At 36.6% G+C, this 15,913-nt stretch overlaps 1 protein-coding gene across 3 annotated transcripts in view; it reads right to left on the reverse strand.

Annotated features, from left to right (window-relative positions):
- GAS2 (growth arrest specific 2) overlaps positions 1-15,913 on the reverse strand; it is a 90,206-nt gene that overhangs the window by 30,483 nt on the left and 43,810 nt on the right. For all 3 annotated transcript variants that reach the window (XM_057414392.1, XM_057414390.1, XM_057414391.1), the window contains exons 5-7: positions 14,467-14,530; positions 9,739-9,883; positions 7,452-7,559 (exon numbers count right to left, since the gene is read on the reverse strand). In XM_057414392.1, coding sequence (XP_057270375.1) covers positions 7,452-7,559; positions 9,739-9,883; positions 14,467-14,530 — 317 coding nt within the window. The remainder of the gene's footprint in view (positions 1-7,451; positions 7,560-9,738; positions 9,884-14,466; positions 14,531-15,913) is intronic.

Genomic DNA, 15,913 nt, shown 5'->3' on the forward strand with positions numbered 1-15,913 from the left:
ATTTGGATATGGAGTATTTACTACTTTTCTACTGGTTAGAATTAGAAGGCAACACAAAGGACAAACTCATCAATAAACAAGAGAAAATCCGGCTGCCTTTACTTATGATAAAAAGTACTTTACAGGCATCTTGCATGTTGCCACAGAGGTGTGATTGAGTTTCAGAATAAACTACAGTAGATAGATAGTTTTTAGTGAACAACACAAATGCGAAGTATAACTTGATGTAACAGGAGGAAAACCCATTATTTCACATTGGTAAGAGAATGACAAAGAAATAAAACGCTTTTAAAATGCACCTTCACATTTTCTTGTTATTTCAGGAATGGAAAAGCCAAACCACACTGTATTAAACATTTAAAAGGCCTACATACCATTTTTGTTACATCACGGCCAGTTCAGTTCTATGTAGAACCGTCATTCCTGAGTCAATGTATAAAGCCCAGTGGGAAATTCCCATGTAAGCTGCAAGTTCTTAAAGAATATTACCCTAAAACTAAAGAACCATGCAAAATATCATCAATGTACATTTATGGCTGAATCCTAAACACTCAATAAGCACCTCTGACAAACAGCACAAAAACTTTTATTTATTGTCATTTCTCTAGAAGGTAGCATGAGTTATGTTTATAGTGTAAAAGTATACTGTGCAAGAAGTGTATCACAACAAAGAACCAGGTTTTTTTTTAATAGCATTGTATACTATTTATCTAAAGCTACAGAAAAGAGTAACTAATTCACCCTGTAAAATACGCAACATTGTCCCATTAAAGACACATGCTTATCTTGACTGTATTAAATATTACTCACATCGCAGTCATACAAGACCTTTTTACCTCAGCAAGGAAGAAGTTTAAACAAGGAAGTGAAAAGCTCAGTGCTATCCTTTTTCAAGAGCAACACCACAAATAGCTGCATCTCCAGTTCTAATGCATCAGGTTTACTAGAGCCAAACCGCAAACATGAACTTTTGTCTCATTGTTTCAGTAAAACATTCTAATATCTAGGAAGTATTCTATGGATTCCTACAAAATTATTAATCTACTAAACAGAACCACAACACAAGAAAATAACCAAACAAAAAGGACTTTCCCCTATTTAAGTTTTCAGTAAGGGGACCCAATCTGTGGTTCTTGACAATAAACTATAAAAGCTTTTTCATTTGCCAAATCTTACCTGTAGACTAATGGTGGAGGGGATTAGCGGTCTCTCTGTGCTCTTAGATATGCAGGTGCTGATACAGTACCTTTCATATAAAACTAGTCAGTGGAGCAGGGAAAAATAAAAGAGGGGGGAGATGGGGAGGAGAGGTTGCAGGGAGAAAAAAATAAGGCTGAAATAATGAGATCTATAATACATAACCTATTTATCTAGCTTTGTTTCTCACCTTTATTTACCTCTTAAGTATTGAGAAATGTTTTGCATAATGAGTTAACACACAGTAAACTGCTGATACTATCGTGCAAGGTGATTTTACATGCTGGCACATTACTGCCAGAGAGGAAATGCTGGTACCCAGGGAGGTCTCACTTTGCCACCTTCAGCTCTTGCAGACACAGGCTGCATTAAGAGCACACCAAAGGCTTCCTACCCCTGAAGTGCATTGCTAAGGAACTCAGATGAATTCTGAGGTGGTGTTTTTAAAGATGTTGCACAGTTTCAGAATACTTTACCCTGACCTCCTGTTCTGAGCCACCTCCTAAGGGAGATTTCTCTTTCCATTAAATACAGTTGTTATAACTTTAACTCTAGAAGTCTAAATTATAAATACCTTGGCAGGAAATTACTACAGATGTATTAGTCATTTCAAGAACAAAAACACGACACTCTTTGAAGATGCGTTACATCTTAGAAAAGCACAATGCAATCTGCTAAAGATTTTTCAGACATCCAAGAGGATTTCTCAACGTGCAATATTGCATAGAGGCAGAGACTGAGAATTAAAGACCCCACATTTAATTGTCCACAGGAGGTTGCTGAGGTGAACAGGTTTAAGCTAGTGAGGAAGAACTGCGTATCTACTGCACAGCCTGTCAGTTCCACTGAATCAGTGTTGCATTGGAAATATATTCTGTCAAAACATTTTCAACCAAGACTAACAGGAACACCATTTGGATGAAAGTAAAAATGAGTAACTCCAACACATTTCCATTAAATTAGCAGCCAAGAATTTGATGACACACAGCTGGTTTGTCAATAACTTTATAATGAATCCTTTCAAAGCATTTTGCTCACAATTGGCTTCTGAACTTCCAAACACATCAGACACTAAATTAACATGAACGGCCACACAAAAGAAGCATGTCAAAAAATATAGGAAATTATATCAAGAGGGGGAAAAAATATAATGAATTTCATGTACTTAAGGGGATTGGCTAACCCTCAATGAAGGTCTGTCAATCACCTAACTAATGTCAAGTCCTCATGGAACCAGGTAGTGCAACTGTAGCTGCTCTTGTGCCCAGTGCAAACACAGCACCATCAACAACAAAGTAAACAGAAAGATGTCCACAGGCTTATCTGCCTGGGTAAGAAAGGCTCAAGGCAGGAAGGGGGAAAAATAAAGGAAAAAAAGGGAAAAAAAAAAAGAAAAAAAAGAAAACTAATAAAGGGGAAGCAGGAGAGAAATTGTAACTAGGAGAACAAATGAGCTGTAACTTAATTTGGGGAGGGCAGGGGTTTGCCCAATGTAACTCAAGAGATTAAGGGCACAGTCAAGGAGACAAGCTTTCTATCATACAGGCAAGACTGCTCCAGTCACCCCACTGACATGCTCAGTATCACTGTTTGCCCAAGAGCTTTTCTTAGGGACTGCGTTTTGCTGGCTCTTTAAGGATGTTTGAGGTTTTTTAAACAAAAACTAAAACCTGAGAGAGTTGAGAAGAATTCCACCTTCACTAGCACAAGACAGACTGAAATGTGCCAACTACTCTGTAAGCACAAAGCAGCTGGAGAGAAACTGGCACGTAGTAAAAATGTGTCCAGCCACCCACTGCTAGAAGGTCTCCAAAACACACCTTGCATCCAGGAGATAAATTAGGGCTGGATTTTAGACGTGCCTTTCCCTGCGTCTTTTGCAGTCTACAGTTAAGAATTAGTATGTTTGTCTAAAAAGCATGAGGAGACAAAGAGGCCTATGACTGTCCCTGTCCTAAGGCCCAAGATGTATTTTCAGAATTCATTTACAAGATGATTCCCAGAAATCCCACTACATCTCCCTTGGAGTTAATTCAATTAAAACTCCTTATGGTTTTGATATTTTAAACATCCCTGAAAGTTACCTGACATGGGTAAACGTCTAGGGAAGGAATGTCTGTGCTAAAAGGGTAAACTTTTATAGACTAGATGTGAATGGGCATGGGAAATGCAGAATGACTGTTAAAATACTTGGAATAGGGGGATGATAAAAACCAGGTAAATGATGCTGAAGTAAAATTGAAAGGCAGAAGCACACCAAGCAAAAGCCAGTGATATTTGAATCTTGAAAACTGTAGAATCTATCTGCTTTCCATTTTCCCTTATTTCCAGTTCATAGATGGTGTATCGTCCCTACCTGGATGTTTTGGAATAAAACGTGCTTCCATATTTCTACACAAGCACATTTTTGCAGCAGGAAGAGGCAATAACATGCATCAGCCTGTCTGCAGAATGATTTTATATAAGTACACATATGGATTACACACACATTTTGATAGCAAATCCCAAAATAAAGGTTCTACATAGGTGGCAGAGGAAGCAAATAATGCCTTTAATTTCCTGGGATTTAAAGAATGTAAGTATTAATAAAAACATTTTATTATTACTGCAGCAAACTAATGCTAAGCGATACTAATGATTAAAAGTACAAAGTCAAAAAGTAACGCAACAAACACATGCTTGTCATCTGGTCTGCAAGGCATAGAATACCTACACATTATAGGAAAAATGACAGGCTTTCAAGACAGGACCCATTATATTATCTAATCTGAATCTACTTGCACAACAAATTATTTTTCCATTGTGCAGAACCCAATGATTTCAAAGTTATTATGGGTTTGGACCAATAGAACAGGTCTTTCTGAGAGAAACTTGCTAGCTTGTGGGAAGTGTACATCTTTATGTATTTACAACGTAGTAAAGACAAGATAGCTTGGTAAGTATATTTTCACATAAATTATTAAAAAAAAATTACCTTTTTAATGCCTGACATTTCTTACTATGAAAATCTCTATTGATCTAAACAGCTCCTTTACTGCCTTCTGCAAGAAATACTTGAAACTCTGGGACTCTTTTTTTCCACATTATAAAACATGCATTTGTGCAGTGTAAGTTTTCATGACTTGTTATTCTTTATTCATTAAAATAGGCTTATTAATTCAGTTCTACTTTGAAAGATTGAGGCTTATGTTCCCTAAATCACTTCATGGCATAAGGGCATGATCTAAGAGGGAACAGGCAAATAATTGACTTATTCTAACCCAAGTTTTCAATTTAAATAAACTAGTCATTTCATTTACTGCAAGTTATTAATATTATCCATCATTGTAAAACACATCTTCTACAATTTTTGCGTAAGCAGAATTTAAGACTCTCTCATTCCTATATGTCAGGAAAGAAAAAGCATTCACAAGCAAATAAATTTTTATTGAAAACAAAATTTCAGCATCTAAGCCACCACAACACTAGGGGAGGAAGCATGTTTAGTTTAGGTATTATGGAACTACTTCCTGTGTAAGAAACCTACTTTTGTGACACACATTTTTATCAGCAGACTTTATTTTCTTAGTGTTTTCATGTCTCTTCATTGTTTCCATTACTTTATGGATTGCCATGGTTTATTTTCATCTCAAATGTAAACCTTTTCCATTTTTATGTTCTTCAAAAAACATAATTCTTTATGCAAGTAATTTTAATTTTGAAGGACTGTCCCCCTGTATTTTGCTACATAGTCCAAACTTCTTTTTTCCTTGAAATTATTTTACATTGACACGTGTAAATTTTTGCATGTGTGTTTTTTGGGTTTTGGTATTTTTTGCATGAAGTTATGGTCTGAAGTTTGTTTTACTTTGCTGTTCCATATATATATATGTTTCATATACAGATATATGTTTCATATACAAAATTGTTTCATATACAGATATAAATTAACAAAAGGAGGGACTCTGACACTTTCTTATTAATGGCTATTCTTAATAAACAAATTTGTTATGGCTCTTATTTATGAAAAAATCATAACCAGCAATTAATAGGTGTTAACTCCACTTTAAACTTAGGTCTTGGAATGCTTCATCATATGGTCTACTTGTAGCATCAATGAAACTAAAAAGATTTTCACCCTGATATAGGTTACTAGATCAAGCTCATAGTGATTGTAATGGGTATACTAAGCCAACTTAATAAAACTTTTGATCCCAATTCAACTGGGGCATGTTGGGTTATTAATAAATGGTATATTTCAAATCCAGGTTGGAAGGGGTCTGGAGCAACCTGGTCTAGTGGAAGGTGTCCCTGCCGATGGCAGGGGGCTGGAACTGGGTGAGCTTTAAGGTCCCTTCCAAACCAGTCTGTGATTCTATGATTTCTGGTTGTTTCACACTGTATAGACAACATACAATGTAGGAGGAACTAACTCTGTGGCATCAAATGAGGTGCCAAATGTCAACAAAATCAAAAGCCAGCTACACACCTCAAATGTATTTTCTTAAAAGTGTCCAAGGGATTCCAAAGAAAGGCTAATAAATCTACTTATGTACACAGAAAAAACACAGAGAATGAAGAGTAAAAACTTACTGTGATCCAGTGAAGAGTTCCAAACTGAGGATGAAACCAAGCAAAAGCAAAATACAACTGACTTTTAAAACCCAGGAATATTGACTTGCTCCCACTAAAATTCGTGTTAAGTTTCCATTGATATCAATTTAGTAGGAATGAACTCTAATCCTGCAGTTTAATGTCTAATCTATATTACTGGTATTTTTTGGCACAATTCAACTTGGAATGCAGTAGCGCAATATGAAAAGGGTGTTATGTTTGCAAACTTGGAATGAAATCTGACTTGGACTACACTGCACAATAAAGAAACCAGAAAAAGGGAATCTGACACTCACCCTTCTGGCAGAAAAAAAAACTTAAGTTTCTTAAAACTAGAAGAAGATTAAAAATACTTTCATATTGTTATTTAAAATTACAATCAAATTGTACCTAAAAATACTTCAAAGTCATTTGAAGTTTGTACCTAAAAATACCGCAGAACTTAAAAAATCTCACTGCTATGAAAGCAAAAAGCTATTAATCCTTCATACTAGCATGGTAAATCACAAACTCTCTGTAACAAATCCTGTATTTCTTCTGTCTGAGCTATTACCAAATTAATTGGGAGTTCTCAATCCCCATTCAGCACAATAGTTAAACACCTTCTCAACTTAATACACATGATAAGGATACCTACATCCTTATCTAAATTTGACTTCATTGTAAGTTAAGCATAAGTTTACTACAGAAGCAGCACTCTGGTGTTTTGCTGAACTAGGAATTTGATTTTTATCAATGGAAAATATTCCCTCTGACTTCTTTTGTTCTCACAAGTGCTAAATCCTCAGTTTTATCAGGTCACATTTTGCCTTTAGCAAAATAGGGGCAACAGTTCTTTGAGAGCAAGTGCTATTGTTTTTTCAAGTCATTAGTCAAGGACAGTACATGTGGAAAGGAAACTGGAAAGCATAGCATGAACCAGGGTCTTAACCTATTATTACAGGAATAATATGATTAGCATATTTTCATTATTATAACCATGAGCATATATAGAGAAAATAAAGAGGTTTGAAGTTGTTTGGATAATATATTTGGGCTAAATTCAGCCGGATACTAATGCTAGCAAATATTTATATTAATTGTTAACTTTGTTCTATGGGAGTTTATATACTACATCTGAAACCTGAAATACAACCCTGGGTTTGGAGATGCCTGTTAATCAAATGAAGTACTACAATACTAATGTTTTCTCACCCTACTTTAGCAATATGTCTTCATCGTGACTTGGCAATTCAATGATCATGAAGTCTTTGATCTGTTTCCTGACCTGTCAAATAGTATTAGTCAAAACCAAGTGGGAAAAAGGCTGCTTTAAGGCAGTGGATATTCTTTCAAGGCAAACTGAGAGGAAGTCATCATCTCCATTTGTGAAGAGTTTTGGTTGCCATCGATCAAAGACAGAGCAAATTCAATGACCTAAAGTTAGAAGGATCTATTACATGTTAGTAATTCCTTGGAGCAGTTAACCCACTGTAGCGTATTTAATATATGACAGCATCATAAAAATGAGTCAGTCTTTGTTAATATGAAAATATTTTGTCCTGTCGATCAATGCCATCATTTGCCAAGTGGAAGGTAGCAGATACTAGCAATTCACTACAAAAAAAAAACAACCAAACAAAAAAACCCAGAACCAACCAACCAACCAAAAAAACCTTTACCCTAATAAAGAGGATCTTCTCTCCAACTCTGTATCTTCCTTGTGAAAGACGCTCCACACAGAACTTCGTAGGGCATTTACAAGGCGGATCTTCAGAAATGTGTTTAACCTAAAACACACAGATGTTACTAATAGAAACTGTTTAAAGCAGCACATGTAGCAAAACATTCAAACATGACATTTGCCATAACATGATATCGCTATGTCTGCATTAGTATTTTCTTAGTTTTTCTTAATATTTCTGTAATCCCAGACCATGGTGCTTCCAGTATCAATAATATTTTTCCAGCTGTGAGGAGGTGAAAGAGAGACAACTGTTACATAGTTCAACATAAAATTTGCACAATTTAAGTCAAGTTTGCTAATTTGAGTTCAGCATCAAGGTTTTGCAGATTAGCTCTAATTATTTTATGGTCAAGTGGCTCAGCTGTCTAAGTGCCAGTATAGCTGACAAGCAAAATTAAAATGTCATAACAGTATGTTTCCCCTTATAAATAAATACAGAAGCATATGGCTTATCAAAAAAAGGTCCTGCCAGATACATCCACTTGCACTTTCAAATAGTGCGTTAACACCTTAAAAACAAAAGATATATGGAGAAAACAATGACAACTACAAATCCACGCCAAGATGCTCCCCAGCACTGCTAGCTACCCTTTGATGACTCTACCTTAGGACATTAGTGCTACCAAGGGTAATTTAAAGGCGCCTCAAGACTACTCTACTCCATCATTGCCAACAACATGGGCTGCTTTTTCAGCTTGACCAAAGGCACTGATGTTTAGTAAAAGCATATTTTGTACTCTTCAGTGATCCTGAAAGCAGCAGAGGCATGAACGCCAAAAGAACAGATCTGGCTGAGAAAATCCAATTTAACATTAAATTGCAGAACTGCATAGGAGCAGTAATAACAAGTGCAGCATTTTCATATACTGCAGTTCTCTTGGATGAATGCTGACCTGGCACAGGTCCCCCAGAGAAGCTGTAGCTTCCCCATTCCTTACAACATATTTTTCAACATTTATCACCTCTGGAAACACTCTTAAAATTTGAAGCTGAAAATGGATAGTGTGAACTATGCCTTGATAGCTGGGTTGACCAGGGGTCATCTAAGCAAGTAAAAACCCAGAGCAACCAGATCTAAGAGGTTCCAAGTTGTTTTGAACTGTGTAAGCAAAATAGAGCCATCTTGGGCCTGTGGAGAATAAAAGCAAACAGATTTATACTGGTGTAAAACAGAGCATATGAGACCTTTACTGCTGATTCTGCTATTGAGGCTTCCAATACCTGACTATCTCAAAGAACACAGAATTTAGAGTGGAATTTAGAAATCAAATAAGGAAGCAGAGGGCAGAACCATATCCTATTCTATTTTGCGTCTGGACTACATGAGCACTGCTGCTATTTTATGGTGTGAATGTCTGGGGCAGTGCAGGTCGGGAATCTAGCTGGATGAATTCCATTCTGTTTCTATCCCTACTGCTTTCTAAATTAAATGAGGTGGTTGGAGACAACCTTCATATTCTCTGTTCTGTTCCTAAAAGGAGCATGGTAACTGTATCTACACATAGCTGCTCTTTCTCAATTCTGCTGCAACATGAGTGCTTCTGCAAAGTTAAGGAAGAAATACACAATATAAAAATCTGAAAATAATATTTCAATAAAATGAACCAACATGATATTCCATCTGCTTTTTGTAGCAACAAAGTGGCACATGGATTTTTCAAGAAATGCTTTGTAACTCCCAGGCGGCCCATGTAATATAGTGGTTACTATAGTAACTGCTTCTTTCGACAGAATATATTTGTACTTTTCAAATTTAACCTCTTCCTGGTCTCAAAGAGTGTCCTTTTCATCTGATTCCAGCTGTTTCAAAGGAACTCCTCTAGGATTTGCAACAGAGAAATGAAAACTGCATAGTGCAAAGAGCTTAATGAAATTCCAAGTAGGGTAGTTTCTTTCTAACAATGAGGGGAAAAAAAAAAGCTTCTTGTTTTGCCACCCGAGGAACATACAGGACAGCAGCATCAACATTTGGCTGAGATAACTTAGAACTGTTGGTTAACAATCTGTACGAGTCAGTGTAGACCAAATCTAGTCCTGATTCAGTCCTTTCTCAGACAAAACACCAAGTGGGAGTTGAATAAGAAGTGAACAGAAAAGAGATTAATAAGAAGGGAGCTTGACCTTCAGCACAAAGCAAGGCTAAATTTGAGCTGCTGTGTGCTTCAGAAGTAAGTGCATACCAGAATGGGTCAGAGAGGAGGAAACTTCCTCCCACAACTTACAGCATCATCCAACAGTTTCCCTGTGCTCTTTTTCCCTGGAGACTTTGTTGGTGACGGTGAAGGAGATGGAAGCGGGGCTGAAAGTGTTTCCTCTTGTTCAATCTCTTTTTCCAGCTTTATTAATCCAGGAGGCTCCACCCCAAACCTTTTGGAAACATGCAAACATATTAGTAGTCCTTAGGAAGTATTACATGTTTTAAAACAAAATGGTGGAAAAAATTTATACCTTCTGCATTGCACTACTGTGCAGTGATAAAACCCTATGTCTGTTACTAAACATGTATTAAATATATCAAACATTAATGCCATCATTCCAAATGAATACAAAAACTAAATTTATATGGAAGCTCTCAGTTGATCAAATTTACAGGAAATACAGGGTTTTTACAACTTCTCTGTCTGGCAACACATATGTTGGTGAATGAGCAATATCAGGCTTCAAAAACTGCTATCCCATGTAGAACATTAGATTTCAATAAATTAATTACAGTTGCCCATTTTTTTCCCTTCCTTGACAATCAACATCCTTTCAACTTACTTGACAACTTCTATTTCGTGTTAGTATTTTTCCAAGAAATCCAGAGGTAAAGGAATTAAAGGTTATCCTGGCCTCAGCTCTTGCATTGAATGCACAGATAAATGAGTCATGGCAAATATTTTTCAGAAGGGGCTAATACTTTTTCTAACCCCTCTGACAGCCAGTCTTCAGCTCTCTGCTGACAGTGAAAAACACTTGTAACTCCAAGCAAAACAAAAATACATGCAACTTTGGCATGGGGAATCTCAAGCACAGCATTTGAGAGCAAAACTCTTGAAAGCAATGCCTGCTTTTGAAAGCTTTATTGGAAGTGAATAAGTCTGTATCTCACAGCAAGGAGTAGAGCTTGGCCAGATGTCAGGAATCTAAAAGGCCATCCCATTTTTCTTATCGCTGATAATTCTCCTCTGTTGTTTTTTTATCTGCCTGTACTGAACAAACCCCAGAAAAGGACTTCAGCTTGGAAAAGTTATCATGCCAGGTAGGCTTCTAATAGCAAGCTACTTTCAAAAATTAAACCGTATTTTCTTTTGTACTAGAAAAGCCCCTCGCACAGATGCAGAAAAATGCTGACTTACCTAGGTAAAGATCTGGACACTAAAATACTGAGCATTAACATATATTATGAAAATCTAAGCTAAATACCATAAAAATGTTTAAAATGTACAGGGAAAGAGCATAAGCACATATGCTACCTTTTGTGTTTTTCTGGTAACTTTTAATTTACTCACACTACTGCCTAGTAAATAAATAGAAAGAAACCCAAGAACCAAATCTGTGCTATTATTGGCTTCTAACTGGTGCAGTCTGCCTAATGAAAAGTCAGCCAACATTGAAGCAAACACTTACACACAATCCATTTACTTCCTGTCTGTCTGCAGATGCTGACAGGCTGTAAATCATTAAATTCCCACTGGGCTCAGATCCTACACCTGCATGCAGCCTTACTCATCAAATAAAATTCCTCCACTCTAAGCAATGCTGTTGCTTTTCATAATCTCCAACTTTTGTCTTTGTGGCAGGCTTTTCAAATTCCTTTTACTTCCAGCATTATGAATTCCTCCAGTGATGAGTTGAAAAATAAAACCAATGAACAAACAAACATAAAATATGTGGAAAACAAAAGTGTCTATCAACCTGAAGCAAAGTTGCTGGAAAGCTGAAATGGTAAAAAAACACATCTTTGTCTGGAAGACATAAAAGTGAAAATTCTGTTCTGGAATGTATGCTGAGAATTTCCTTTCCTGCTTTTTTCTAGCTTGCCTTCTCATAAGTACAAATGAAGCAGCACTGGACTGTAATATGATCTCCAACAGACTTCTCAGAGCACCACTTCCCATTTTTAACAAGGAAAAAGTGAATACAATAGCAGAAAGACCTTGAAAGTGCTCAACAGTAATTTCTAAAGACCTGTGGGAGTTGTTTAAACCCCCCCCCCACACACACACACACCCCCCTGAGTTTAGTATTTGCCCAAGAATATAATTCTTTCTGCAAAAAAGATAATTAAGCTCTTTTCCATTGTACAATCTGTGACTTTATAATCTGTGACTTCAAAACACTATGAGAACGTTGGACCTGTGCAACCCACTGCAATAGCCCCAAGTATTGTCACTGCTCAGTTTCATCTTACAGGATGCTTCCCCCTTGTATAAATGCTCTCGCTCTACCCACCTGATAACTGCTGGTGCACACAATGGCTCGTTTTAGCTATTGAGATTTCACGGATAACCTCAGTATTTTGTTTTCAGAAACAACTGAAATTCAGGGTAGTTTATCAGGTGATTCTATTTTTATCGGTACCTGCACTTAGAACTCCCACATTTGAGTCAAGTGGTCACATCAGTTTTCCCCTCACTGTCCATTCATGCAGACTGTCTCTCTCTAATTTGGCTACAAGTACAGTATGAGAGAACATGCTAAAAGCACTGCTGCAACCTAGCTGAATTATCAGCCGTCTCCCCTCATCCACAGAGTATCTGTTGAATGGGTTCAAGTTTAGCAGAACAGAGCTCGGTTCTCTCCCCTCCTCAAGCAATCCCTACTCCTGCTCACTTGTGCCTCAATCCCATTACATTCAATAAGAAAGCCTAGGCTGATTTATGTGAGATATAAGCTCTCAAGAATAAAAGTAATCCAGCTGGGCAAAGCGTGCTATGACCTAGCTCCTTGTGAGAAGCCACTTTGTTTTAGAAGCAAAGCAGTATGTTCAAAGAAGAGAAAAGTATGAACTTATTCAGCATCTCATACTCTTTTCATTCTTAAAAAACATACTGAGGCATCTTTTCAGGGATGTCTGAAGCTCCTGTTCTGGAAAGCAGACCCCCTAAGACTGTCAAGAGACCCAGTTTGCTTTACAAAACAAGTGTACATCTGACCTCTGTCCTTTTTAAGGCAGCGCAACAATTCAGCTCAACCTCCTCTTTTCTATGCTTAGTGGAGGCAACTACCTATTCTTTTCCATATAGCTCCTGTTTACCACACCTCAGGCAAGACTGGCATCACATATTTAATTTTCAGTTATTTTAACTTGATGTTCCCCTTCAACAGTTTTTGGGCACCTTAGAAACCTACAATATTATAAATAGGGTTTGTTTGTTTTCAGAGATATTAGACCAGGCAAAAGTAGACAGACATTTGTCATTTGACCCCCAAGCTATAAACAAAAATAAAATACCGTACCATAAATAAATAAAATACAATAATGACATATGGGAATATATATGGATTATAAGTAAACAGCAAAATAAAAATATTTTAAAGGCAAATTAATAATAATGAAAACATTCTTAATTCATTGGCTCAGGTTTCATTTTCATGCTAGGAGCAGAGAACATCTGAGATATGGAAGCTTAAGAGAAAAAGACAACTAGGAAGGGTAAAATACTACCTTAATTCCCTTGCAGATCTGTTGAGAAATCAAATTTCAGTACAAAGTGAGACTAATCTAACTCAACCAACTTCAGCAGAATTCAATCCCACCTAACCAAGGAAGCTGGATGCTACCAAGTAATCAGCCTGGGGCAGAGCAGGCATTCCTGACAGATGTGACAAGAGCACAGGGTCTTTGGATGCTGGGAGGTCTATCTCCAAGCTGGGGATCTTGAAAGCAGTTTGTTTGCTTAGATATATTAAAAATCATGAAAACCAATTTCAACAAGCACCTGCAGATCAGAATTCTTTATTATTCATGGAAAGTTAAATTGATTTTTTTTTTTTTTGGCCATGTTGGACTGAATCCAAGTTTTAGAGATAAGAAAATTCCTGCTACCTGTAAATCAACTTTTTTTTCTGGCCAGTGCTATTCCTTTGCAAGCTTCCACTGACAGCAAGGGCTTTTCTCAAACTTGACCAAGAGACAAATTTCTAGTTGAGCAGCTTTCCAAGCAAAACTATGAAGACCCGTAACGCAATTATAACATGACAAGTTCTTATGCTAGCGATAAGCAAGGGCCTCCTTTGCATTGATTGCAACCACAAGGAATTCATAAATTAATGGAAGTATCTGAATAGCAAGGCACCCTCACTTGATACACATGGGTGAAGGCACCTGCAATTTATACACAAGACTGGGCAGCAGCACTGCTGTTTACATATTTTGTAGCAAATCTTATGCACTCAGTGGTTAAATCTTCATCTGCAAGAAGAGGAAAATCACATTCTAATTCCTGGCATTTTGATTGTCTTGACATCAAAGATGCTACAGTGCACTGAATGTCCAGCCTGAGTAGAATCATCTGACAGAAAGAGAGCACAGACTATTAATTCAATTCTCATATTGCTTCTGTGGGTGAAAGCCAGAGCTAAGTTTATTTCAGTAAATCAGATAAAAGTCAGTGCTGTTGAGCTCAGATTTAGGCTGCATAAGTATCAATTTATTACCAGTAATGTTAATGAAAGCTCAATTGTTTTTGAGAGATCTAACTCTTAGAAGGAAAAATTGCTCCAAGAATTATTTAGAGAAAATAACTCTCAACTCTCTTCCCTCTCAATATAAGGATAACCAACAAATACGAGATTTCATATTTGTTAACGACTACCCGCAACATATTTTTATGACATCAAGACATGCATTCACCTTGAACCTGATGAGCATAAAAGCTTGAGATGAGAGATTTAACAAATCAGCACAATAGCCGCTGCTGTCAAAAATGTAAATCTCTCTTCATTCTGTAAATATTTTCACCTACCTTGCTGCAATCCTCCCAAGTTCCAGCAAACAAAGGCACACTTCTCTTGGCTGCTTGTGGAGAACTGGAAGAGTAAAGTGAAGATGGAAAACATTAAAATAAAAGCTATTTTAAAGATCTTTGTGATGAAAGAACCTGATCATCAACATCTGTAACTCTTGACTCAGATAAAACTTGGGTTTCCTAGGCTTGCAGTGGAATTTTACAGGAATTAAAAAGGATGGGATTGCGGAGTGGTCCTTCAAGTGCAGATGATTTAGGGAGTTCCTATTTAGTTATCCTTCAATTACTTTGAAAATAACATTTTAAATCTAAACCATGAGTAATTATTTAGGCTATTTGGTAACCTGCAAGAAGTTCATAACCATTTAAAAATAATCAAGAGCTCTGGCAGGAGCCAGGAGAATGCCAAAATTAATTAATAACACTAAAGTGATACTTCTCTTTCTACAAGCTAAGGTAATTGCTATCCTTTAGATAAATATTTTTCTTGGCCTATTTAAAATCGCCAAAATAACAAAATTGCAATAGCAAAGATACATCTCCCTCAATTTGGTCCTGAATTGGTTATGCATACACTCTTAAAGTAAATATGAAACTACAATATTTCATGAATTCAGATCATCATAGACAAGAATCCAACCAAACAAAAACCTTTTCCTCTGTATATGCATATACATCCATATATGCAAGTTTTCATGCCTGGATTCTACACAAGACCTAGAGTTTTTCGGCTTCAGAAGCAGCTGTAACACAACATGAACTTCTCATTAAGAAGTAACATCATAATTCAAAAGAATTCTTTTTTTATAATTATTATTATTATTTTCTCCCACAATTCCGATAATATTCTGCAGAGAAATCCAGCAAAACACATAAGCAAAATCCAAAAATCAACCAATGAGGAAAAGTCTATGGCTGGCTGCATAATCAACTCCCCAGTAGAGGAAAGGAAAAGAGAAGAAAAAAGGAAAGAGTCATTGTGATCTTCTCTCCGGAAATACCTACTGCAGCAAATACCTCACATTGTGGATAAAATTCAGGTTTTATAAATTTCCACAATTATCAAAACATTTGTACTTTAGATTGAACTGACACAAAAAAAAAATGTGTATTTGTATAATATAAAAGAAACAGCAACAAAATTGATATGCCTTTAATGAGTTAAGGTTAACTTATACGTATAAATATTTTGGTTATCTAAAGGCTCATCTAAATCAAATGCATAAAGGAAAAAAAACACCATACCTGAAAAAGATATTGCAATGTCTAGTTAAAGCTCTCAAAGTCATTACTTCATCCTATGCTGTATGAGATCTAGAATGGGAATCCAGACTTATGCATCTCTAAATAACTAACACCCTGGGGCACATCTTCAGCTTCTACAACTTCAACTTCAAGCTCAACTGACTTGAATAAATGCATAGCAAGTTGTTAGCTGAATGCT

This window comes from Pezoporus wallicus, unplaced genomic scaffold, assembly GCF_028554395.1.
Source record: "Pezoporus wallicus isolate ANWC-B61680 ecotype Strahan unplaced genomic scaffold, APGP_CSIRO_Pwel_v1 contig_5967, whole genome shotgun sequence".
Taxonomy (NCBI): Eukaryota; Metazoa; Chordata; class Aves; order Psittaciformes; family Psittacidae; genus Pezoporus; species Pezoporus wallicus.